General features: G+C 45.0%; 1 protein-coding gene across 2 annotated transcripts in view; it reads right to left on the bottom strand.

The window, feature by feature from the left end:
* CNTNAP2 (contactin associated protein 2) overlaps nt 1-25,398 on the bottom strand; it is a 1,139,689-nt gene that overhangs the window by 9,426 nt on the left and 1,104,865 nt on the right. The window contains exon 22 of one of the 2 annotated variants that reach the window (XM_077304684.1): nt 15,743-15,973. In XM_077304684.1, the coding sequence (XP_077160799.1) occupies nt 15,743-15,973 (231 nt within the window). Of the gene's footprint in view, nt 1-15,742; nt 15,974-18,628; nt 18,705-25,398 lie in introns of those variants that run through there. The other variant, XM_077304685.1, reaches the window with a different exon arrangement.

Here is a 25,398-nt window from a genome sequence, read left to right as displayed (position 1 = left end):
AATATAGTTTGGAAAGCCACACACACACTTTTATCTGGTCTGCAGACAGAGACAGCCAAATGCTCTCCTTCAAAGGAGATGATGCCCCATGGTACATCCATGCTAACCGCTGTCAGCAATGGGTTATCTAGTTGCCCATTATTCTCTTAATGTGGACATAATTATTGTATGTCAAATGTTTCCCATGCAATTCAATCTCAAGAGAATACAAACAAATGCAAATTGCTGTTTTTTTCCCCTATTTAACTCAGAAATCTTTTAACTATTATGCTGTATGCTAATTCCACTCCACAACACTGTATCTGAGGAAGAGCACACGGAAGCTCATACCTTGAATAAAACTTTGCTGGCCTTAAAGGGGCCACAGGGCTTAACTTTGTTCTTCTAATGACCTCTGAATGTCTCTTGCCTTGAAAACCCAAAAAGAGGCGCCTTAGAGGTCGGCAAAGGAACAGGAAAGGTTCCCAAGCCTTGAAAAACCAACAGCCAAAAAGAACTGGAAAAGAGCCTTATCTCATTTTAAAAGCCAAAAGCAACCAGCACGTCACAGAGCCCCAAAATGGACAATGAGCACATAAAACAATGACCTCAGGATAAAATGGGGAGGGAGGGAGGAAGAAGACTTCAGGAAGGAAAACATTCTCCCCTCCCCTCGTTGGCCGACATGGCTACCTGCAATTTGGTCTTGTTTTAAAAAGCCAGGTTTAGGGCTTTTTAGAAAGGTTAGGTTAACGAATCACTTTTTGTGCATAGGCTTATAATGGCAGGTTGCAAGCTAGTAAATAACACCCTGGCAGATGCCTCACAGCAATGAGTTCTCAGCTAAATAATGCATTCATTGGAATGCAAAACAGTGCAGCTGAGGAAGGAGCAACCCTCTTGAAAACTTTTGTGAAGACTCGAAAAACAGAGGCCTCCAAGCCCAAGTTTGAATATTTATTAACAAGGGATACATCAGAGAGGAGACACCTGACTAATTTGCAATCCCCTTTCCCAAAAGCCTGGAGAACTGGCATGCCACATGCCCCCTTCGCTGCAGCAGACTGCAACAAAGCCAAAGCCCAGGAATAAGAAAATTGGCACTCTTGTGTCTCCCTGCAATGCCTTTTGCCTTCAGATTGTCATTCCCAAGTGAGTTTCCACTGGTTAACACAATCACACACCCCTCTTCCAATGGGCTGTGTTTTATATTCTGTTTCAATAGTGTACATTTGCAAACAAATCCTGCACGGGGGGGAGGGTGGACTCACAGCTCGCTTCTGAAACAATAGTTAACAAAAGGTGACATGAGGAGGACTTTCTCATTCATTACCGCAAGCTGGTAGATTTGGGTGGGTATTGTTGGGTCTGGTTTTTGCTGCATAAGCCTTTCCACTCTCTAATGCAGGGTTTCCTAGCCCTGGTACTGAGGTCCCATACAGTACCTCAAATACCCCACCATGTAAAAGAAAAAGGGTTTTAATTAAGTGTGTATGTATGTATGTATGTATGTATGTATGTATGTATGTATGTATACACACACACACATCCCTACACCTTTATTTGGGCAGGTTGACCCACCCCCTCCCAAAGTGGCCAATGATGGGCCTGGAGGGGGTGGGAAGGGGAGGGCCCCTGGCCATTTAGACATTTGCTGCCTAAGGCTCCCTCCTACTTCCAGGGGGAGTAGCAGGGCGGTGTGCCCAGGTGACATCACTTCCTGGTACCTCAAAGCCTGAAAAATATTTCAGTGGTACCCCCATGGCCAGAAGGCTGACCTAATAAGTTCCTGGCTCCCCATTTCTGCCGGAGGGGGACTGCCCCCATTGGCTATCTCAGCATCCATAGATAACAGCAGTGGTAATGTTCTCTTGAATGCAGAGGGAAAGATATCACAATCGCAAGTTCAATAATATAATGATAAAAAGTAATGGACAAGCAACTCACATTCATTCTATAACATCTACAAATGAATTAAGTATTTGAAAGGCTGTCACTTAAAGGAGGGCAATTATGAAGTCATCTAAGGACTGCTGATCGGCAAACACTGCAAACATGTTTTCTGTCATGTACACAAGAGGTGGAGTTTTGTGCGGGCAACTTTGTTCACTCACACTGTATAGAAGAAGCCAAGAAAGCTAGTGAAGCTGTTATTTTCTCTTTCATGTAACTCTTTTCTGTCGTCTTTTAGAAAACCATTTCATAGAATCCAAGCACACATGTCTTGTGTATTCCCTTCCATTTTCCTGAGAGTTCTAATCCCTCAGTTTAATTGCTGCACCACGATGGATTTTGGCAGTAGATCCCCTTTAGTAGTCATTTTAGAGGAGGGAGAGGAAAGAGGAAACCACTCTATTCCACATTGGTTAGAAGAAGAGTTGGTTCTTATATGCCGCTTTCCTCTACCTAAAGGAATCTCAAAGTGGCTTACATTTGCCGTCCCTTTCCTCTCTCCACAACAGACACCCTGTGAGGGAGGTGAGACTGAGAGGGCTCTGAGATTACTGAAGAAGAATTGGTTCTTCTATGCCGGTTTTATCTACCAGAAGGAATCTCAAAGCAGCTTACAGTCACCTTCTCCTTCCTCTCTCTACAACAGACACCATGGGAGGGAGGTGAGGCTGAGAGAGCCCTGACATTACTGAAGAAGAAGAGTTGGTTCTTACATGTCACTTTTCTCTACCCAAAGGAGTCTCAAAGTGTCTTACATTCTCCTTTCCTTTCCTCTTAGACCTCATTTGGAGTATTGTGTCCATTTCTGAGCGCCACAATTCAAGAAGGGTGACTAGGATGGTTGAGAGGTTGGAATCCATGTCTTCCGAGGAGATGTTGAGAAAGTTGGGTAGGTGTAGCTTGGTTAAGAAGAGGGCAAGGGGTGATATGAGAGCTGTCTTTGACTAACATTCCCCGGTACCTTTGAGCCAATGGCCTATTGATGTTAAAATAGTTATATAAGGGCAGGTGATGGGAGTTTTCCACTTTTTTCCACAACAAACTGACACTGAAGGATTAGAGGACTCAACCACTGAAGAAGACACTGAAAACCGAAATTATCTAGAAACCCTTATGGTTATTTCGTCTTGTATATCAAAGAAATTGTAAAAGAAATTGTATTGGAATTCAATATATACACTATCATAAGTATATTGCCTTGGAAAGGTTCCTTGTTCTTCTGTTGTACTGCAGCTTTAGAGACAAGGACGAGGAGCAGTGGGTTCAAATTAAGGGAAAGGAGGTTCCATTTAAGTATTAGGAAGCATTTTCTGATGTTTAGGGCTGTTCGCAGAATGCGCTGCCTTGGAGGGTGGTGGAATCTCCTTCATTGGAAGTTTTTAGGAGGAGATTGGATGAGCACCGGTCAGGAGTGTGTGATTTCCCTGAAACAGGGAAGGGGTTGGGTTGGAAGGGCTTTTTGTGGTCTTTTCTGGCTCTGTGTGATTCTGATTCTGAATCCTTGAAAACAGTGTTTCTGGATGAATGCTACTTGGGTTCTGATAAACTAGTAAGTCAACAAAGGGATAATAATGGATGGGGAAGGAAAATGTGGATTGCCCCTTAGGTCTTGAAATCTATACTACATGGAATGATTAAAAAAAAGAAATGATTATTGTTTTATTGAAACGACTAGTAGTTAAGCCCGCTGTACTTGAAATACAACGGGCGCTAGGAGGCTCTCCACGCCCCTTCCTGGCTTCGCGGCTGGGGAAGTAGCTGGACCCAGCTCTATCCCCAGCTGCGAAGCAGTCGCCCCCCCTCCCTACCCAGGCTCTCCCCGCCCCCTCCCTGCCCAGCTTGCCCGCTTTGCGGCCGTGGAAGGAGCAGGGCCGGCGCGTCTGAGACGAAGGTGAGGCACGTGGGGGGTTGGGTGGGTTGGGAGGTGCTTTGCACTTCCTAACTGTTCCATCCTGGGGCAAGGGGCCAATGTGCACCCTTCCCCATACCAGACAGGGCCCACCCTAAGGGCCCTTACTGTTTTATTTATACTGCTCTCACAGATAGGTTACAGATATTTATATTGATACTAATATGTTGTACACGGCCCTAAGCCTGCTTTGTAGAGAGTTGTTGTTTATAAATCAAATAACAGAATAAAAAGAATATGACAAGCACTGGCCAGCTGCCCCATTACCTGTGAAGTCATTGTCCAACCCACTGGAAGCCAGCTGCAAGCAGGAATATGTTTCACTGAGCAGCTGAGCAGCCTACACATATCCTGTTCTCTCTCTCCAAGGAAAAAAAGTACCACGGGCTTATTGGTTTGCATACAATGAAAGCTGAACCTTCAAGGAGAGGTCCTGGCCTCTCCTTGAGAAGGCCTGGATACAAGTCTCATAGCTAGCCGCCGCCCCCCCTCCAGCAGCCATCCAGAGGCAGTTGTACATCATCTGCCCCTAAATGGATTTACTGTCCGTCATTTGCTTTCTCTTTTTGTCTTCTTAAATGTTTTTTTTATTGTTTTACCCTCTCTGCTCTCCCACCTTAAATCCAAAGACATCTGATAGATTGGCCCTGCTTGCCTAAGTTATTGCCTTCATGAAAGTTTGATAAGGTGCACTTATATTTCACCCGTTCAAGGGAAGATAAGCAAGTACCTTTTGTAATTAACATGGAATATGAAATGCACCACTGGTCTCCGAGGAACCGGAAAGCGGTGCAGTCACGGAGCTCAGCCATAAACACAGACAGTCATTAGTAATGGACCCAAAGAATCACCTGAATAAAACTACCTTGGGAACAAGAAAATTGCTTTTATAGCAAGGCTTTCAACATTAATCCATAGCCAGGGCTAGGCCATCTATATTCTCTCTGCTTGTAGAACATATACAGGAAGATGTTGGATCCCTCCCCTCAGTGAGGTTGGTGGTATCTTATTGCCAGGTGTAAGGCATCACTTTCTAGTTACATACTTTTTATACATATGGAACAATCCAGGAAACAAAATGAGTTAAATACTCCGAAGGAAAAGGTGAGCAAGAACAGTTTGAGATCCTTCCCTTTATGGGGAAGTGAACAGTGCTGAAATGGACTCCTTGAGTAGGACTGTTTCACATTTGATACATGGGAAACTCAGGTTGGCTATTGAGCATGCTCTTGAACAGAAGCAATATCTACTTTTGGATCCTGGCTATTCTACCTGTGGACATACACACCTGCAAAATGCATGCTCCTTGTGTTCACATGTTATCTATTCTGCATAGGGAAGACCTAAGAACAGAAACAGAACACCCAAGTCACAAGATGTCATAGGCCCACTGTACATTGCACTAGTCAGGTTGCATTTAGAGTAACGTGTGGCGTTCTGGGACACTTCACTTCAAAAAGGGTGTGGATGGAATGGAGCAAGTGGAGAAGACAGCTACAAAGATGATCAGGGGCCTGGATATCGTGCCCTATGAGGGAAGACTGAGAGACTTGGGTATACTCAGTCTGGAGCAAGTGAGGTTGAGGGGAGGGCAACATGATTGCCCTCTTGAAGTACTGGAAGGGATATCACTTAGAGGAGGGCAGGGAGCTGTTCCTGTTGGAGTGGACTCACGATAATGGTTTAAATTACAGGCAGAAACATACTAGGCAAGATATTAGGGAAATTTTGTTAATAGTAAGAGTAGATCAGCAGTGGAATGGTCTGCCTTTACTGGCCATCTTTAAGCAGCAGCTGAACAAACACCTGTCAGGGACACTTTCCATTGGGTAGTGAAAAGTGGTGTATAAAAAAAACAGCTTTTCTTTAGGTGGATCCTGCATTGGGCAGGGGATGGACTAGATGGCGTCTGTGGCTCCTTCCAACTAGGGTTCTGCACAGCAGCATCTGAATCAGCCGTTCCAGGCTGATGCAGCCAGTGCTGAACTGTTGGGGGGGGGGGGCTCGGTGCGTACCTTGGCACACACACACAGGCACAGAGCTAGTCAATTTCCCTGTGAGTTTGGCATCACTGGCTTGTTCTTAAGCCATTCTATAGACTCCTGTAGCTGCGGCAATGCAAGCAAAAGAGGACTGTCAAACAATAGAATCCCTCCAGTACAAACTGATGGGGGGGGGGGAAGGGGTTAGACTGTTTTCATTTATTAATAATTAAATTTCTATACCACTCCTTCCAGTATTTACCTACTCAGGAAATTTCAAGCCCAGTCCAACCAGTACAGAATATTCAACAGAATCCAATTCCACTGTGGCAATAGAAATGTAAAAAAAGCCAATCAAGCTCAAAGCACAGTGTCATAAGAAGTGCAAATGGGGGAGTGGGGAGGATTTTCAAGCTCTGTAAAAAAAAAGGGGGGGGGACACAAAGGAACATCTGGCAAACTGATAAGACTTGTTTGAAATTGACAAGAGCAATATTGAAACCCAGGACTGGGGGGGGGACTTTCCGGGGAGCACCTTAATTGGTGAGATTCAGCCAGAGATCCCCTGCAAGTTTGGTGTCTCTAACACACCGGGGAAGGGGGGCATTCTACTGGGTCATGGAGCTCAAAAATTAAATTGGTTCATTTGATACCTAAAAGTTCGTGAGGGTCCGAAGTTCACCAACAGGGCACACCGTGAATCACAAACTTAACTACATTTTCCTGGCTCATGCCCATCCACTTCTGTTGCCCAGTTTTGCTGTGCACGGCTAAAGATATTTCCACATCAGTAACTAAATAAATAAAATAACTCACTATATGCTGGCATTCCAGTTTATCATTTTTGTCAGAAAGACATAGGACTTGAAAGCTTTCTCCTCTGACACCTTCTCAACACATTACCTGGTAGAGGCTCACACCAAAAATTATTATGAAGTACATAAATGTGAGAATTGTGTTTGAGAATCCATTTCTCTCAAAGGTAAACTTGCAAGGGGAAAGTGATAGACTGCAACTCCCTGCTGATTGGTAAAGCTATGTTTCTTTGAACAATATTTTTAATGAAATAGCCTCTATAGCACAGATAAGCTATAGCAATAGTCCCAACTTTTTTGAACTTGTTAGAATTATTGGAATTGTGACATTGCGTTGAGCACAGCCACAAAATGGCTTCTGCAGAAGGCCCAGCTAGTCACAAAATGGCTGCCACAGCTTACCTTCAGTCTAGGGTTGCAAAATCTAGATCAGGGGTAGTCAAACTGCGGCCCTCCAGATGTCCATGGACTACAATTCCCAGGAGCCCCTGCCAGCGAATGCTGGCAGGGGCTCCTGGAAATTGTAGTCCATGGACATCTGGAGGGCCGCAATTTGACTACCCCTGATCTAGATGGTTTGCCCTTTTGTAATTAATACACATTGAAATGTATCAGTCATCTAACGATAATCCTTGTGTTACATTTTAGAGAAATATTTGCTTACTTTTTGAAATTTACTTAAGGGTCTATTAGACCTCCTTTGGTGGTAACTGGTTAGGAGTGCAGACTTCTAATCTAGTGAGACAGGTTTGGTTCCGTGCTGCCCCACATGCAACCAGCTGGGTGACCTTGGGCTTGCCACAGCACTGATAAACCTGTTCTGAGCAAGCAGTAATATCAGGACTCTCTCAGCCTCACCCACCTCACAGGGTGTCTGTTGTGGGGAGAGGAAAGGGAAGGCTGCTTTGAAACTCCTTAGGTTAGAGAAAAGCAGCATATAAGAACCAACTCTTCTTCTTCTTAATTGCAGATTGAATATTTATTACAGCACTTGATCAGAGTACAAAATATATACAGACTAGGGGCAAAGCCCATTGTATCCAAGAATACAACGGGCGCTAGAGCTTGGCAGTGGGAAGAGGAAGGGGAGGAGTTGTCCAGCCTGTAAGGGCATGGGGTTGAATATGTGTGTTGTGTGGGAGGTTGTGGTGGCAAATGAGGGCATGGGTGTGGAGATACGGGTGTCAAGAACCTGTGGTGTGGAATGTTCGTTATGTGTGGGAGAGGACTGATCTTTGGGAATTATGGCATAGTGGTTACAGATGAGCTTTCCAGAGCCATGTTCTCAGATATGTGAAGGGAAAATCGGACTGGAGACTCTTCTTAGGAGGAGATTCTCCAAACCTCCAGGAATATTTCCAACCCAGGGGTAGCCAGCCTCCAGGTGGGGCCTGGAGCCTCTTCTTAGGGGAAGATTACATGGCAACCAATTCCCCCCAGTTCTGCGTCATTTCCCTTCTTGTGTGAATGAGGCCACAGACACCAAAATGCCCCTCTGCCCTAATACACATGGGGTAGTCATAGTACACAGGTGTCCACCCTGTTCCTTCTTTTTCATTTTTTCATTGTTGATAAAATGTTATGTGCCCACATGCTTCTTTCATGGTTGCTCCTTGGAAGAAGAACGGATTTTTGTACCCTGTTGTTTACTACCCAAAGGAGTCTCAAAGTGGTTTACAAACAACTTTTCCATTCGTCTCCCCACAATAGACAACCTGTGAGGTATGTGGGGCTGTGAGAGATCTGAGAGAACTGGGAATGGGCCGCAGTGACCCAGCAGGCCTCAGGTGTCTCAAAGCATTTTCCAATCGTCTTCCCTTTCTCTCCCCATAGCAGACTCCCGTTGGAGTAGGTGGGGTAGAGAGCCCCACAGGGAAGCTGGCAACCCTAAGAGGAAGACTCTCTGTGCACAGCAGTCTTGACCTTAGTATGGTTTTTTATACTGGTTTTTATTTGCCAGGCAAAGGTTGGAAAAAGTCATTTACTTGTTCACTATTTACAGGCTGTAAATATTTATTTAGATCTTCCTGCACTTTCCAGACTCACAGGACTGATGCTGGTCTGCCTCTCTGTGCCCCAGAATACAAACAATTGCTGGGGAGCTGATCTTTATAGTGTCTCCAGATTTCCCCTGGCTGGATGGAATTTTGGTGTGTTCTGGTGAGGGGCTTCGCACCTTCTGATTGACCCCCCTGCTTGTCAGTCACTTTTCAAGTGCATCTTGGTAACTCCACCAATGCAGAATTTCTAGCAATGCCTAGACATTATGACAGCTGTCCTTCCTTCAGATAAAGGCTGTCCCCTATTGGCGAGCAAAGGACCACTCTTAGGATAGGCTCTGCTTATCATCCCTTACAGTAGCGATCCTTCGACTAATTGGAGGTGGGCCCCGAAGGACACCTTCTCCGCCCCTGGGCCTTTACAACACACTTCGGGTGTCATTGTCTCCCATCACTCCCAGATGGGACTATCTCGTTGCAGAGAAACAAACTCAGGGTTCCCATTGATTTGTCATTGTCATGAGTTAAAATTTCCATGAAAATAAAATGTTCCTTATGTTCATTGTTGTGGTGTGTCTGTATCTTATTTTGAAAGGATGTTTAAACATTACCATAGCGATCAGAGAGCGTCAGGGCAGTGGTTGAGAGTAGAGGAGTAAACTACCCCCCCCACACACACACACACCGGGCCTCAGTAAAATTGTCAAGCGTTGAGTGGTCCCCAGTGATAAAAAGGTTGGGGACCACTGCCTTACAGCATTAAAATTCTACTCAGGGCTACGTGAAACCGCCTGAAATGCTGGGGGGGGGGGGGAGAGTGTCTCTCAGCAAATGCCCAGCGAACTTATGGCTTTGGCTCCACATCAGCTGTCTGTTCGCTTCTGATGAAATGCCAAGGGTGGAGCAGAGATTGTAATTATGTTGGGTAGGAGGAGAACCAAACGTGCCCAGAGGTGTCAGGAACCAGTCAAAGACTGAAGGGTCCTTCCCCCCCCCCCTCGAGCTTTCCATTATGAGAGATTGATGGGAATCTCAAGCACCATCAATCAGTCATTTGAGAGCCAAAGAATGGAGCTGAAAAGACATTATGCTTGCTCTTACTTGTTCATGTGACGGAAAGAAACAACGTGAGGGCTGGCCACGGATTAAAGAGGTTTTAGCTGGCCGATTTTTGGCTTTTAAATCGGTTTGTGAAATCGATCTGCCTATTGCTTCAATTCCAATGCAATGTTCAATTAATCTATTGAAGGAAGCAAGAGCAAGTTTAACATTTAATCTTTTATGATTCATAATTTATCTCCTCCCTTCCTGAAATCCATTGTAATACAAACTGGGAGGTTGGTTCGCACACCAAACCAGTTGGAAGCAGTTTGTGGCCCCTGCTTTCCGCTCCCCATGAAGTAGAGAGTTGTATGATTTAACTTCTGCTTTTTGCTCCCTGTGAAAAACAGCTGAGTGATGGAAAGCAGAAAGCAGGGGTTTAAGTGAATAAACTGGCTGGACCAACCCAATGGCTCCAAGACATTTAGTTTCCTGCTTTCTGCTGTCTACCACTGAAAGGTTTTTACAGGGAACAGAAAAGGCGGGCTTAAATGGCTTGGAGTCACTGCTCTTCACGGGCCACTACAAACTGTATTAAAATCTGTGGAAGTTCATGGTGGCTCTTCAGTTTGCAAACTTCGTTTCACGAACCACAAACCAGCCAGAAGTCATCACAAATGTATGTGCGGGAGTCGTCAACCCTCGGTCCACAGCCTGGTACCGGGCCTTGAAGGCCGCCACAGGGCTACGCCTGCCTCTTCCAGCTAGCTTCTCGCTGCGAGGGGGGGAGAGGCAGGCACGGCATGCCAGCGGACGCAAACGCACAGAGCTGCCAGACATGCATGTTTGCACCCCTGCACGTGCACAGGGCCCGGGCCACCGGCTCTTCCCCAGCCCTGGAGGTAGTCATCAACTGCAAAAAGGTCAGGGACCGCTGTGTTAGTGAACCAGTTCATGACCATCCCTATTCCCCAACCTGCCAAATAATGCTTCTAGGGCCCATTTTAGAATGGGAAGCCAGTGTGGGGAGGTATAAACTGAACTCCTTTTCCACATACTCCTGTATGCATAGGAATTGAGGAGAATCTGTAACACATCTGACTGTCACATATAGTAGGGATCCCTGATCCAACCTGTGGATTCCATAAAGTGTAACAGTCCAGAGAGAACCATCAAGGGATGGATTCAAAAGGGTATAACTCTGTGTAGGACTGCTCAGCTAATGTCTAACCAAATCTGCTCCAATCTCTCTGTGCCTCTGACTCACTGAGCTGGTCCTTGCAGCCTCAAAGGCCCCTGCCAAAGAAAACTTAGAACTTTAATAAAGAATTATCATTCTGTATAACCTACATAAAGTTGAACTGTGAAGGAGGGTGTTTATAGCAATATTATCAGGTAACACTACATCAAATACCATTTTCTGCCCCATTTAACATTTTGTGTCTAATACTGTACATCAGGGGCGGCCAAACTGTGACTCTCCAGATGTCCATGGACTACAATTCCCATGAGCCCCTGCCTGAATGGTACTGGCAAGGGATCATGGGAATTGTAGTCCATTGACATCCGGAGAGTCACAGTTTGGCCGCCCCTGTTGTACATGTCCTTTCAGATATATGCAATTCTAGTCCTTTTACAATGCTTATTAGGTGTCATGCTATTGTTCACACCAATTTATGCTGTATCGTCCACCTTGAGACTCAGTGAAAAAAGGCAGACTATAAATGCAGTAAAATAGCCTTGAGAAGACAATTTTCTGCCCATTTTCAGCAGTATTTAAAATGCACAGTAGTAGCACAGATGGTATTTTATAAAGTACCATGGCTCCCTGCATGATTTCCACCACCAATTGGCTGTTGTTTTAACCTCCTTGGATTGTCTTCCTATCCTACAGGAACGTATTAGCTAATTACAGTTGTGAAGGAAGGAGACTGCTTTGCTTTCATCTCATTGTTGTTCAGGGGAGATGAGGGACTTTGTTGAGTCCCGCTGTTTCATCACCAAGATGAAAAGTCACCATGGCAACGGGGGAAAGAAGGAGTAGCCAGCAAGGTAAAGGAGATAACACATACCGATAACCCGTCTGGAGTCTCAGTGAGTGTTTCAAAGCAGATTCAAATGAGTAGCCGTGTTGGCCTAAAGTAGCACAATGAAATCATAGCCCAGTAGCACCTCTAAGACCAACAAAGATTTATTCAAGGCGTGAGCTTTCGCGTGCAAGTCTGAGGAAGATGCTCCTGGACTCTGATTTTATTGTGTTTCAGAGCAGCAACTGAAAGCACAAGCAATCTGTTAGACAAGAAGTAGGACTGAAGTTTTCTGTTTGAAATTCAAATAACATGTATGGTCCCAACCCAGCAGGGAAAATCTGCCAGGTATAAACCTCAGCAAACTGGGGAAGGGGTCAGGTAGAGTGTTTGGGGAGGGGGCAGTTAGATTTCAGGCCAGTAGCATCTTTGAGACCAGCGAGGGTTTTAGGGTATAAGATTTCCAGAGTCTTTGCTCCTTTCCTCAGATACGGGCAGAGTAGCAATGCAGATCGGAGTCTTTTTAATCCCAGTCAGACAATGGGAGAGGGATGCTTGCAAAGAATACTTGTAAAGGATGCAAACATACAATCCATGTTGCCATCAGCAGGATTAGAGCAGAGTGGAAATGCTTGAAGGCAGAAAATTAGCATCGGTAGCAAAAAAATCCCATGTCCCTATTTAGCCCTGGGGGTCCATTGTTGTGAACTCGCAAATTACCCTGAGTTCTGCAATCTTGAGCGATTCTCTCCCTTTGACATTTCTGTGTCTGAGGTCAGCAATGGAATGACCTGCAAGATTAAACTTTTAAAGGAGGAAAACTTCTAAAAATGACCTCCGTCACAAACCAGACTAAGCAACCTCTATAAGACAATTCGGCCTGGCAAACGATCCTTCCAAAGCTCCCATGCTAGAATTTTAAGGAAAACAAGGTGAGAGTGTGTGTGGCGGGGGGCGGGGGGCTAGGCACTTCTCCTAGGCAGTGCCAGGCCTTACCTCTAGTAAGGGATTTGATCAGGAACGGAACTGCTGCTTTCATCATTTCCAAGGGCTTGTGTTGCTAACACACGTCGCGCCTGTCAGCAGCCAGACAAAGACAGGCTCCCTCAATCTGCTGCCCTTGCAGTTGGAGTCTAGACAATGATTCTGCATGCTGGTTGTTTAACTGTCGCCCCGAAACCGAGCTTCAGATGGCTTTCGCCGCTCCAAATGCCCGTGCTGTTCTGAGCCCACACCTAGGCTGGCGACCACTTAAGCAGTCAAATTATGGCAAGTCCTATCTTGTGCACAAAACGAGGGGTCATCAACGGACTAATGGTGGCCACAGTACAGCCAATTGTATTTTATTTTAATGGTTTCATGAATGGCTGAATACGGAATTGGGGGTGAGAGGTACCCGAGTGCAATGATCCTTCTGATCCGACCCAGCAGTTCCAACTTTTCACAGGGAGATGCAAAACCGCTCAAATATTATAGAATCCAATGTGCTCATCTTAATTTGTTCCAGTTGTTGTACTTCAGACACACCCTTGTCCTTCTCAAACAATATGGGCTTCATTTGGATGTAATGTGCCATGACAATGGGTTATGGTCATTACACAGGAATGCAGATATATTCATAGAATCACAGAGCTGGAGAGGACTTCCAGAGTCATCTAGTCCAACCCCCAGCACAATGCAGTGAAACTCAAAACTCATATTATGAAACTGAATGGTAGGATTCTGCCATGGAAGGAAGGAAGAGCAAACACTGCATAAAATATTTTCTGCATATAGGGTTGCAAGCTCTGAGGGCCGTTCCGCATTCATCCAAAATAGCACAATGGTTACTAATTGAAATCGCTACAGTTTTGCAGTTATGCACAACGTCGTTGACAATCTGCAACACTCCTGAAACAGATCTGCAAAAAGCGCTTCGTTGTAGCGCTTTCAGGGAAATCCCCAAAAGTGGATTCACCTTCCGGAAAGCGCTACACTCCTGCAACCAATCTGCAACACTAGCGGGAAGGTTCTGTGCGTTACCATTGTTGCGGTTTCTACAAAGTCCCTCCCCCTGGCTCTCTCCTCTGATCTTCTGGCAAAGCGATCGCCATTTTTTTTTCTCCGAGCAAGCGGAGATCAATGCACCGGCAAGCCTTTGTTTACCCAGTGAGGCTTCCCCGGCTGCAGTCCCTCTGTTTAAAGTCACCAAGCACAAGCATTGCAGAGGCCCGTTTTCTGGGGGGAGGATTTTTTTTTCACTCGGGGGGGAGCGTGGCAACGATGAAACGGCAGCTCAAACATCACCTGCTAGCTGGATGGGTCTCTCCGTTGCAACGAATCAATGCAGATTCGTTGCAACGGGTGTGTGTGTGTTTTTTTTTTAAACCTTCCTTAAAGGGAAAGGGGCTGTTTGGGAGCATGATAACGGCCGCCCATTGGCTGCTTGACGGCCAGGGGCGGGACACAGCTCAGCAATAGCGCTTCCTTTCTAGCGATTTTTGCCGAGACCGGAACCCTGTGGGAAACGATAGAAACGCAACTGGATTCCACTACAAAGGCAGGTATGCATGACGAATTCCACTATTTAAAATGGCGATTTTTCGTTCAGCAAACAATTTGCTACATGGATCCCGGTGCGGAATGGGCCAGAGTTAGGAAATACCTGTAAACTTTGGGGTTGGAGCCGGGAGTGGGCGGGATTCGGGGTAGGGAGGGTTGTATAACATACAGCCAGACAAAGACAGGCTCCCTCGATTTGCTGTTGGAGTCCAGACAATGGAGGCCACCCTCCAAAGTACCCATTTTCTCTTTAGCCTGTAATTCTGGGTGATCCCCAGATTCACCAGAGGTCTGGCATCCCAGTTATAAATGGGCTCCAGCCATGTTAACACATTCTACAGTAAAATGTGCTCTAACATAAATGGGTTAAACATGTAGGATGTTTCCTGCCAAACATAACACATGAAACTTGTTTGCTGGATGGGGGGGTGGTGGTGGTGGTAGAAAGTGCTCTTAAGTTGCAGTTGATTTATGGAGACCCCTCAAGGGGGCTTTAAGGGTTTGTTTGTTTTTCTTCAAAAGATTGGAACATGATGGCAAGAAGTGCAGAAAACATTATCCCATGGTCTAGAATTAATTTTCCCCAAGTTAGCAGCCATCTCCCTGAGCATTATATCTTCTCAAACTGCAAAGCAGATTGAAGTTTGAGAGAAAACCGCCTAAGTCAGCAACGATCAATTATTATTTGAATGAAATCAAAAGTTTCTCGGAGCCTTGAAATGAAATCAAAGTCCTTTACCATCAAATCTGATTGTATCTTACAAATGCAGTAAATCCTTGAACTGAATAAGCCAGATAGAACAAGCAAAAACATTTACCAAAAAAAAAATTCAAGGCGTAATGGCACCCAGGAAGCAGATGCCCCAAGAGCGTCAAACAAACGTGTTGCTAATTTTTTTTTCTTTGCTCCTAAAATTATAGTTCCCCAGCTGCATCCCAACAACAGCAAATATCCATTTTGCAATTAACAGAGGAAAAGAACGCTGCAGCAAGCAAAGCGTTCGCCTAAATCAGAGGTCTCATGCACCTGTTTCTTAGAATGGCACTGATTATACACAACAAAATTACAGGGGCCCATAAATGAGATTTTAAGGACACAGGAAGGCCTAGACCAGGGCTAGTCAAACTGCGGCCCTCCAGATGTCCATGGACTACAATTCCCAGGAGCCCCTGCCAGCGAATTCGCTGGCATTGGCTCCTGGGAATTGTAGTCCATGGACATCTGGAGGGCCGCAGTTTGACTACCCCTGGCCTAGACATTGGTGGAAGAGAAGTATGTTAATATTAGCAGTGAACGCTTCATGTGCAGAGGCAGTACAATCTGGTATACCAGAGGGTGGGCATGGACTAGTACCTTCACGTGCCACCTGTGAGCTTCCAAAGAACGTTAATGAAGATCGACTTTTGCATGATGCAATAAAGCAATTGTCATAGGCTTCTGCTCCGCCTGATATGTACTGGCACAAGAGGACTGTAAAATCAGTTCTGACCTTACCTGAATCGGCATGCCAAGGATCGGTCACAGAAGACATTGGTTGGATGGTTAGTGGATTGGCCCCACAGTTGGATTCTACAAGCTGACCTTCAGTGTGGACACGAGAGGAGATGTTGGTTGGCCTCAGGGCTGCTTTGAGGGGGGCGAGCTGGTTGAACTGTACCCGAGACAGGCAGCCGGAGAATCCTGGTGTATTGTATTTACGGATCTCTTCATCAATCGTCCCAAGTTCTAAGGGGAAGGAAATGACAGTATTTGATAGAAGCAGAAACAAACAATGAGTTGGCTCTAGCCAACTTATATCAATCAATCAGCCTGGTCCAGTTCCGCTCCATTCCACATGCAAGGATGTATAGCCTTTTTGGGTGGTCAAGGAGGATGATACATGTTTCTTTTCTGCCAGCAGAAAGGCTGAAGTGTCCCAACTCAATATAATCATGCTACCGACTTTGCTGTAGATATACTACTGGGGCTGTAACCTTGACTTTTCATAGGGTTGTCAGTTACTCCCTGGTGCTGGGACATCTCCTGCCTCCAGCTCCTGTTGCCTACCACTGCTTCAGTAGCCAGCAGGAAAATCTGTGAAATCACAGTAGTGTAGGACCCCTGAAAGTGATATAAAACCATTGCACCCACAGCCCCCCCCCATGTCCCCACCAACCTAAGCAGTCCTACCTCTCCATCCTGTTTTGATAGTTATTATACCAAGGTTACTATTATGCAACAGAACATTCAGCTGGGTAGCCATGTTGGTTTGATTAAACGGAACGAAGTGTGTGTCCAGTGGACCTTTAAACACACAAGGTTTATTTCTGGGTATGAGCTTTCATGTGCATGCACAGTTCTTCAGATACCTTGAACCAAGACTTCCTCAATTATTACATGCGGGTAGAGAGAGAATGTTTGGGAGGGTTAGTTGCCAGGAATTAGTCAAGATACATAAGTAACTGAGCAATAAGTATAGCTAAGCCTGAATTAAAGCAGTTGGTGGACCTGCGAATAGCAGCAAATTAGCATACAGGTAATAAAAGAATTAGAACTAAACTTGAATCCAGTGGCACCTTTAAGACCAACAACATTTACTTCTGAGAATAAGTGAGAATTGAGTAGCATGGGTAGTGAGATAAGAACCCAATATCTCTGTTAAGCCCTGGGGGTAAATGATGCTTAAATGCATTTGCTGCCGCTCACTCGCTACACACGTTTAATCAACAAAGTGTTTTGAAACCACCTCAGCCACACCTGATTCATCACAGCTTTCTCCAGTAATGTAATAACAATCCCCACAAAGAAACGTATTAATAATCCCAAATAGTATGCAAAACCTCCCCCCCCATCTAGAATTTTAAAAGACAAAGAACAAAACTCTGAACCAAGGATTGTTCTAGTCACTCAGTTCCAGTTGTTTCTGTGGCTATTAAGGTCTAGAGAATTTTTATGATTCAAAGGGGATTTATAACAATTCATTTGCTTAAGCTTTAGAACATTCTGTTGAGGATTTCCCAAGTGCAGAAGAGCTAACAGACTGTGGAGACCCCAAAGTTAGTCAAGCTGATGAGAATATGACAGAGTAATGGCTTTTTCTCATTTTCATTCTGAGATGAATGTGCTGATGGGATTTCTCATTAAAATGGCCTAGGGAAGGCCAGGAAAACAAATTTGCAGCTCACAAAATCACATTTGCACCTAAAACTAAATAAGCTTTCAGGGGGAACCAAGTGATAGAAATGCATATAATTCCCAATAGGTAAATCACATAGTGGAGTCCCTAAACTAAGGGGAAAAGAAAGATTGACATTGCATTCACCCAATAGATCATCCAACAGGCTATCGTGGCTGTATTTGTCCATTCATTGTGATTTATAATGGGCACACCCTCCCTTGCAACTGCCATGTTTAATCTAGGACAGAAATGCTTTTCAGAATTCTACCAGGGGTTGGGTAGGGGAGGGAATCTTACCCTTCAGTTACATTTTAGAGTAGTGGTTCTCAACCTTCCTAATGGCACGGCCCTTTAAAACAGTTCCTCATGTTGTGGTGACCCCCAACAATAAAATTAGGCAAGTGTTCATTCACAGAAATTAAACCGAAATTGACCAATGGCGTAAAGAGACATTGTTCGTGATTGTATATAATTGTTCTTTTTTCCGGGGTTTCTCAGTTCATTTCTGCCTCTTGTCCCACCATGCCAATCTCGCTCTTTTCCACTGCTCTAGATAGACAAACACTGTTATCTTAATCTACCTCACAAGGCTGTTGTGTAGATGGTGTGTCCCCCCCTCCCTGGCCAAGCTGCTTGCCCTGCCACGACCCTTTGTGAAAGGGTTGTTTGACCTCAAAGTGGTCCCGACTCCCAGGTTGAGAACCACTGCTTTAGAGCCAGCTTGGTGTAGCATTTGAGAGTGGCAGCTTTTAATCTGGTGAGCTGGGTTTGAGTCCCCGTTCCTCCATATGCAGCCTGTCAAGCGTTGAAAGGACTCACAACTAGCTTCTTAATTAAAGAAAGCTTTTATTGAGAAGTACTGCAAACTCAAGACTGGCGAAGACAAATCTGACTAGAGAACAGATTTGCTTCTTCTTATCAATACATTTCTCCCGCCCAAAACTTGAAAGTTCCCAAGGGAGGGGGGCAGGAGGGAAGAGACACAGGCTATTAAAACAGCGATACATTCACATGGCCTTGGCCGGGTGATAACGAAACTGGGCCCAGCCGAGAGGCCTCAACAAAAGATAGGAGTTACCACAACATATATTTCACTTTAACTAACAAGCATGAATACAGGACCTGAAACTACCAGGCGCCAAGCAATATAACTGTCATGGAGGAACCCAGGCTAATTTATGGCAGAGATTCCAATGATCCTGACACAGCCAGCTGGGTGACCTTGGGCCAGTCACAGTCCTGTTAGAGCTGTTCTCAGAGCAGTTCTGTCAGAGCTCTCTCAGCCTCCTCACACAGTGCCTGTTGTGGGGAAAGCAGGGGAAGGTGACTGGAAACTGCTTTGAGACTCCTTCAGGTAGTGAAAAGTGGGATATAAAAACTCTTCTCATTTTGGAGAAGGTATCTACATTTCTTTCTGCACTAAAAATACAAAAGCTGAAACCTGTTGGAAAGCTGAAAAGTATCACAATGAAGCTTTTCATTAATGTTTGGAGATAAACCTGTTTTTTCTGATATTTTTCAAGTGATAAGGGAAATCAGAGAATCATAGAGTTGGAAGGGACCTCAAGGGTCATCTAGTTCAGCCCCCTGCACAATGCAGGACACTCACATCCCATTCGCTCATCCACTGTAACCTGCCACCCCCTTGAGCCTTCACAGAATCAGCCTCTCCATCAAATGGTAGATGGAGAACCCACCACCTCCCGAGGAAGCCTGTTCCACTGAGAAACTGCTCTATCAGGAACTTCTTCTGGATGTTTAGATGGAATTTCTTTTGAATTAATTTCATCCCATTCATTCTGGTCTGTCCCTCTGGGAATCATGGGAGCTGCCTGCTCAAAAGCCATGTGGACTGGAGACTGTGGTACCGAGGAGAGTCAAGATTGAGTCAAAAAGATGGCTGAATCCATCCCTTTATTGCCACAATAGAACAGGCTTCAGCTATAAGCATTGGTTAACCAGGAGCAGCTCCTCCCAACAGACTAACTTACGTCATCTTAAGACTGGGCAACAAACAGGAGGACTGGTGAGGTGGAGATAAACTGGAACTGTCACACAACACCACAGCATCATTTCTGGCTAAAAGCAAAAAGTGAGGTCATCCCAACAACCTTCCTGATTTTTGTGGTAAAAACAGTGATTTCGCATCCCCCCCCCAGCAACCTTACTTCATACAGTTGAGAAAAGAAAACAAAATCTTCTTACAGGGCTCTGAGTTCCTTGGTGATCCGGGCTCTTCCCCTTCCTCAGTTTCCTCCCAGAACACAAAATGGAACTGCTATGCAGATACAGACCATATTCTCCATGCTTAATGTAGGCCTAAAAGGCCCCCACTGGAAAAAAAATTACTTGGGAGTGGAGGGGATTTCTTTGTGAGCAGAGCACACAAACTGCATAGCCTAGCATCTTGGCAAAGACAGGGCCTCTCATAATGGCAGGAATTCTTCTAAATATTAAACGTGGGAGTGAATTCCAAGAACACAGGGTAGCAGAGCCAAAAGGCTGCCTGGAAGTCTTAGATAATGAGAACTGCATTAGATGTTCAATTGGAAACGTACACATAAAGGTCTTTACTTAACCATCTTTGTTGTTATTGTTATGTGCGAAGTCGTGTCCGACCCATCGCGACCCCATGGACAATGATCCTCCAGGCCTTCCTGTCCTCTACCATTCCCCGGAGTCCATTTAAGTTTGCATCTTAACCATCTTACCTCTGTTTTATTACTAAATCATTAGGAAACAAATATTTTTCTTGAAATACCAACAGCCAAGCACGCCACAGACATAATCTGTGAACCAACCTTGAAGATCTTACGCTTCAGATGATTGATTGATAGATTATTTATTATTACGGTCATTGACCAGCATCAAGGTATCTACAGACCACATACATTGTATGCTTCAGATGTATTTCTGCACTTTCCCCATACATTGGCCACGTGTGACAATAATTGGTATTCAAGAGCTGTACTTCACCAAAGGAAAACATGGATTAGATTTCAAGGCATTATAGTAATTCCAAATAAGAAAATTTGCACTGCAACCCAAAAATCCAACTTAATTTTCTCCTTGGCTGTGCAAGATAAATAAAAATGGAAGAAAACAGCATGTTCTGCGCTGTATAATATTGGTTTAATTTGGAGGCAGCAGAAGGTCATAGTGGAAAATGCACATATCGGCTTTTATCATCAGGAAGAGATAATTCATTTGGGCTGGTATCTGTGCATCTGTTGTAATACGTATTACAAATGGGTTCAACCGATATCGCTCTGGCCCAATATATAATTACATTTTTGTGAAACTACTGACAGTTCTCTCTTGTGGAACCACTAAAAAACCATCCTAATGCCACATTTCAGAAAGAAAACACAACCATGTATTAGTTTGTAGTCTGTAACATTTACCGTGGCTTCATGGTTTACTGAAGGGGTAGTCAAACTGCGGCCTTCCAGATGTCCATGGACTACAATTCCCATGAGCCCCTGCCAGCAAATGCTGGCAGGGGCTCATGGGAATTGTAGTCCATGGACATCTGGAGGGCCGCGGTTTGACTACCCCTGGTTTACTGTCTTGAAAGCAGCCATGCCAGAGAGGAAAAGGAACTGCTGTCAGCTGAGGCATCCATTCCTACGCATTAATCTGGTAACCCAAGGAAGGGGAACAAAGAGAGCTCAAGACAGAGACATATGCTCTCTTTGCAGATGTCCCAAGCCCCATGGAGAGCTCTAGAACAGATATGCTTATAAACTGGCTTTCCAGAACAGTGAAACCTTTTACCGCGATTGTTTAAAAGAAAGAAAGAAACGAGGTTGCTAGGTCAAGTCCAAAGGTTTGTTTACTCCGCTACTCATGAGCGGGGCACAGAGGAGAAACTCAAATACATCTCTGCTCCACTTCCTTCAGATGAATTGCCGCTAAATATGAAGCTCCATTTTTGTCTATTATGTTTAACAGCCTGGGATAAACTCCTTCCGTTATATAAACCAGTGGCCATCACAATCGCTTGAAGCACTAAGGATGAGCAAAATGTTTTTTGAAAGAGTTAATTTCAGTTTATATTTTTAAAAGCTTTATCTTTGTTATTACACAGTGTGTTTTCTTTGTGTAACAAACTATCATTCTGCAACCTACGTGAAATCGAACTGTTAAGGAGGGGTTTTACCGCAAGGTAATCAGGCAACATTAACAGAAGGGTGACAAACAGAGGTCTCTGGGTTGCGATCCTGGACTTCCTTGGTGGCCACCCTTCCAACTAACGACCAGGTCTGACCCTGCTTAGCTGATGAAACTGGGCTTGGTTAGGGCCAAATGGAGTCAGAATGTCAACAACTGTAGAACATCAAAGAGGAGCAATACATTTGAAAGTGCTGCTAGAACAATTCCCTTCTGCCAGTTAATAGCAGGTGTTAGACACCAGCAGCTAAGGGGGAAAAAAAATCTTGCAAAAGGCTTTTGATCAAATATCTCCCACTTTTCTAAAAGCCCTTCCAAGACTGTCTCATGAAAATGGATGAGCAGTTCCAGGTCAAAGTAAGCACATGTAAAAGCAATAATTTCCTCACAGCACCTTTATGCACAGGAAGATTTTTTTTTGACAGGGGGTGATAATGAGAGGCAGGCAGAACACCTGGGGAGACTTCACTCTTACCCCATCCACCATTTTGTTCTGCCTCCTTAAGCCACTTCCTCTTGTGGAGTTTGAAGTGTACAGGAGATCTGAGCCTAGGTTTTTCTTCATCAGTATCTCTCTAGCCACTCCCATGTATTTAAAGAAGAAGAGTTGGATTTCATACCCCTCTTTTCACTACCCAAAGAAGTGTCAAAGCAGCTTACAATCGCCTTCCCTTCCTCTCCCCACAACAGACACCCTATGAGGGGCTGAGAGAGCTCTGACAGAACTACTCTGGGAGAACACGACTGTGATTAGCCCAAGGTCATCCTGCTGGCTGCAGAAGGAGGAGCTGGGAATCAAACCCAACTCACCAGACAAGAGGCCACTACACCAAGCGGGCTCATGAATACATCCCCCCCCCCCAGCTTTCCTCTGAACAGCTCAAGATGATAGACATGGTTCACTTGTCCACTGGGGAGAGCCTGTGGCTGACTAGCAGAATATCTGTACGGCAGGCAGAAGGTCCAATCCCTGGTATCCCCAGCTAAAAAGGGCTAGCTGACTCAGATCCTGGAGACCTCCCGCTAGGTTGAGTAGACAATATGGACTTTGGTGGAACAATGGTATAAGGTAGCTTCATAAGTTTGAAGAAAACAATAGAACAGTCCTGCTGGATCAGACCCATGCTCCATCGAATCCAGCCACCTGTCTCAGATCTGCCACCTGTCAGCCAGTTCATTGATAGACGCGCCTTCCATGCATCTATCTAATCCCGTTAAAGCTGTTTATTCCTGTGGCCATCATTGCATCCTCTGGTAGCGAATTCCACATTTTAATCACTCTCTGTGTCAAGTAGTATTTCCTTTTGTCCATCCTGAACCTACTGCTCATTGGTTTCACTAGATGCCCTTTTGAGAGAGGTAGAAAAAAAAAAGATTCTCTTTGTTAATATATGTTCATTTTACAGGCAGGGAAAGCAGTTCTGTTGTGAGGACACCTGGCTTCTCTGCATTAGCATTAACCAGGGAAACATAGTTTTGAGCTCTCTCTATTTTGCCTTCGAATGTGTATCTCTGCTTATGGCCCTCGGAGAATCCCTGCTAATAGGAGCATGCAGCATTGGGTTAGACAGAAGAAATGGAGCACATGAACAATTCAGCAAATGGCAACTCCTTATCCCTCAATAAATATAGTTTCCCGTTTCTATTTATATTGCTCCTGTGGTCTCTCCAGTGATAGAATGTTAATTTTATTTATTGTAGTACTAAACATCCATTTGCGGAGCAGATAAAAGGCATCCATTACAAATCTTCACAAGGACTCTGGGGGGATGGCTAAGCTAGATGGAAGCAGAGTGATCTTTGCATAAAAGGATAATGAACTGCAAGAAGTGAAATCTCTTTCAATTAAAGGAACCACTAATTGCTCTGGGTTCCATTTGGACAATGGATTAGCTATGAGAAATGAAGCACCACTCAGTTGCTGGCCTGTCCTTCTCTAAAAGGTATCTTGCTACCCTTCATACTGCCCAGAAAGCATTTGGGGGAAGCATGCACACTGGAATGAATTGCTCTGAGATGCAAAGTCAGGAACCGCTGAATAAGGGAAGCCAGTGAGGTGGCATAGTTAATGTTATCGGTCTGGGGTTAGAGAGATCTGGGTTCAAATCCTTCCTCAGCCACAATATGGTGGTTCAAACCTCACCTCACAAACCAGTCTGGTCACAGTGATAAGCAGGTGGCCGCTGAAAATCTCCCACTATTGCCCCTGATCTCCAGATGACCAACAACCGTTCCCCTGGGGAACATGGCTGTTTTGAAAAGGAGACCCTGTGACCTGATGCTCTGCTAAGGTCCCTCCCCCAAACCACACCCTCCTCAGGCTCTGCCTCCAAGTATCCAGGCTGTTTCCATCCTGCAGCTGGCAATCCTAGGGATAAGAAAGGAAGGCACAAGGAGGTCTCAGGAGGAAGGGAAGGGTAAAAAGCTGAAATAACATTGGCCATGGCTACTTTATGATGGGAATTGTCATTCTATGAAGAGGCTAGATCTCCAACTACCGTCCTCAGGGTTCGGGAGGCAGGAGCCAAGTCCGTTAAGCTGGTAGTCCAACTTTGCAACTGATATAATCTATTGCGATAAAAAAAGAACTGGGGAAGCCAGGAAAGACAAGAAATTCATTTGACAAGTCTTTGAAGAAGCGGGAGGGGGGGGGGAGCAATTTCCCTTTCAAGAAGGGATGTCTTTGATGTCTTCTGTTATATGCTCCAGCAACCTTTTATAATGCAAAGAAGGGTAACAGTTTTTTTATATACAGTTGTGCACAGTACAACACACACACACATACACACAGAGGAACCACAACAGCAAACCTGTTTCTGATACTCTTAGTTCTGTCTCTGCATTTGGCCACATTCCACATGCATTTTATCCGTTTCCGTGGACACCTAGCTACTTTTATCTTCCGGGGACTTCAGGCCAGGATGGGGATTATAGGATTCTCTCCCCTCGTAGGTTAGGAAGGTTAGGAAGAAAGAGGAAGTGACTCAAACATGGCAGTCCTAAGCAAATGTGCACCCTTTAAAGGCTGTTAAAGTCAATGGACTTAGAGCGGGGTAACTCTGCTTAGGATGGCACTGAAAGTCACCCAGTGGGCTTCATGCCTGAGGACAGACCATGTGGGTTAGATTCCGCCAGCTTTTCCACTCAGCCTCACCCAGTTCATCTCCATGCCACAGTGCCACACTTGGCTTTTGGAGATGCATGTTTCTGTTTCTCAGCACAGCCTTTTTGAGTAGATGAAGAAGATCCCACCTAGCTCTGGATGACCCAGACTGGCCTGAACTGGTTGGATTTCAGCAGCTACGTAGGGGCAGTCCTGATTAGTACTTGGATGGGACACTGCCAGTTAAGTCCAGGGTCGCTAAGCAGAAGCAACCAATGGCAACGGCTCGGTTTGCCTCTTGCCTTGAAAACCCTGTGGGGTTGGCAAAATTGACCAAGACTTGATGTCATTTTCCAAAAAAAAAAAGGAAAATTCCCCTTCCCTTTTTTGCCAGCAGAAAGGCTGGCTGGATCTAAGCCAAATGTACAGAGTTCTTTCCCTCACAACCCAGAGAGAAGACACTGTTCATTAAGACAGGTGAAAACATTCTTTCAATGCAGGTTGGCAAAGACTGCCATGATTTCCAGAAATTGCTCCAGTAGCTAAGACCCAGAGGAAGAAAGAGAAAAAGAACAGCCCTAGAAACAGAATGTTTGCATTCATGGAACATGGTGCTTTGAGCACAGGTTTCCTAGACATCCTAGACAACAGAACAGAAAAGTAATGGCTGCAGGCCACAAGGGTTTGAACCCCGGGGTATTCCAGATCCTATTCAAT

The sequence above is a fragment of the Paroedura picta genome, chromosome 11 (genome assembly GCF_049243985.1).
Source record: "Paroedura picta isolate Pp20150507F chromosome 11, Ppicta_v3.0, whole genome shotgun sequence".
Lineage (NCBI taxonomy): Eukaryota > Metazoa > Chordata > Lepidosauria > Squamata > Gekkonidae > Paroedura > Paroedura picta.
This window is presented reverse-complemented; position numbering and strand designations above follow the sequence as displayed.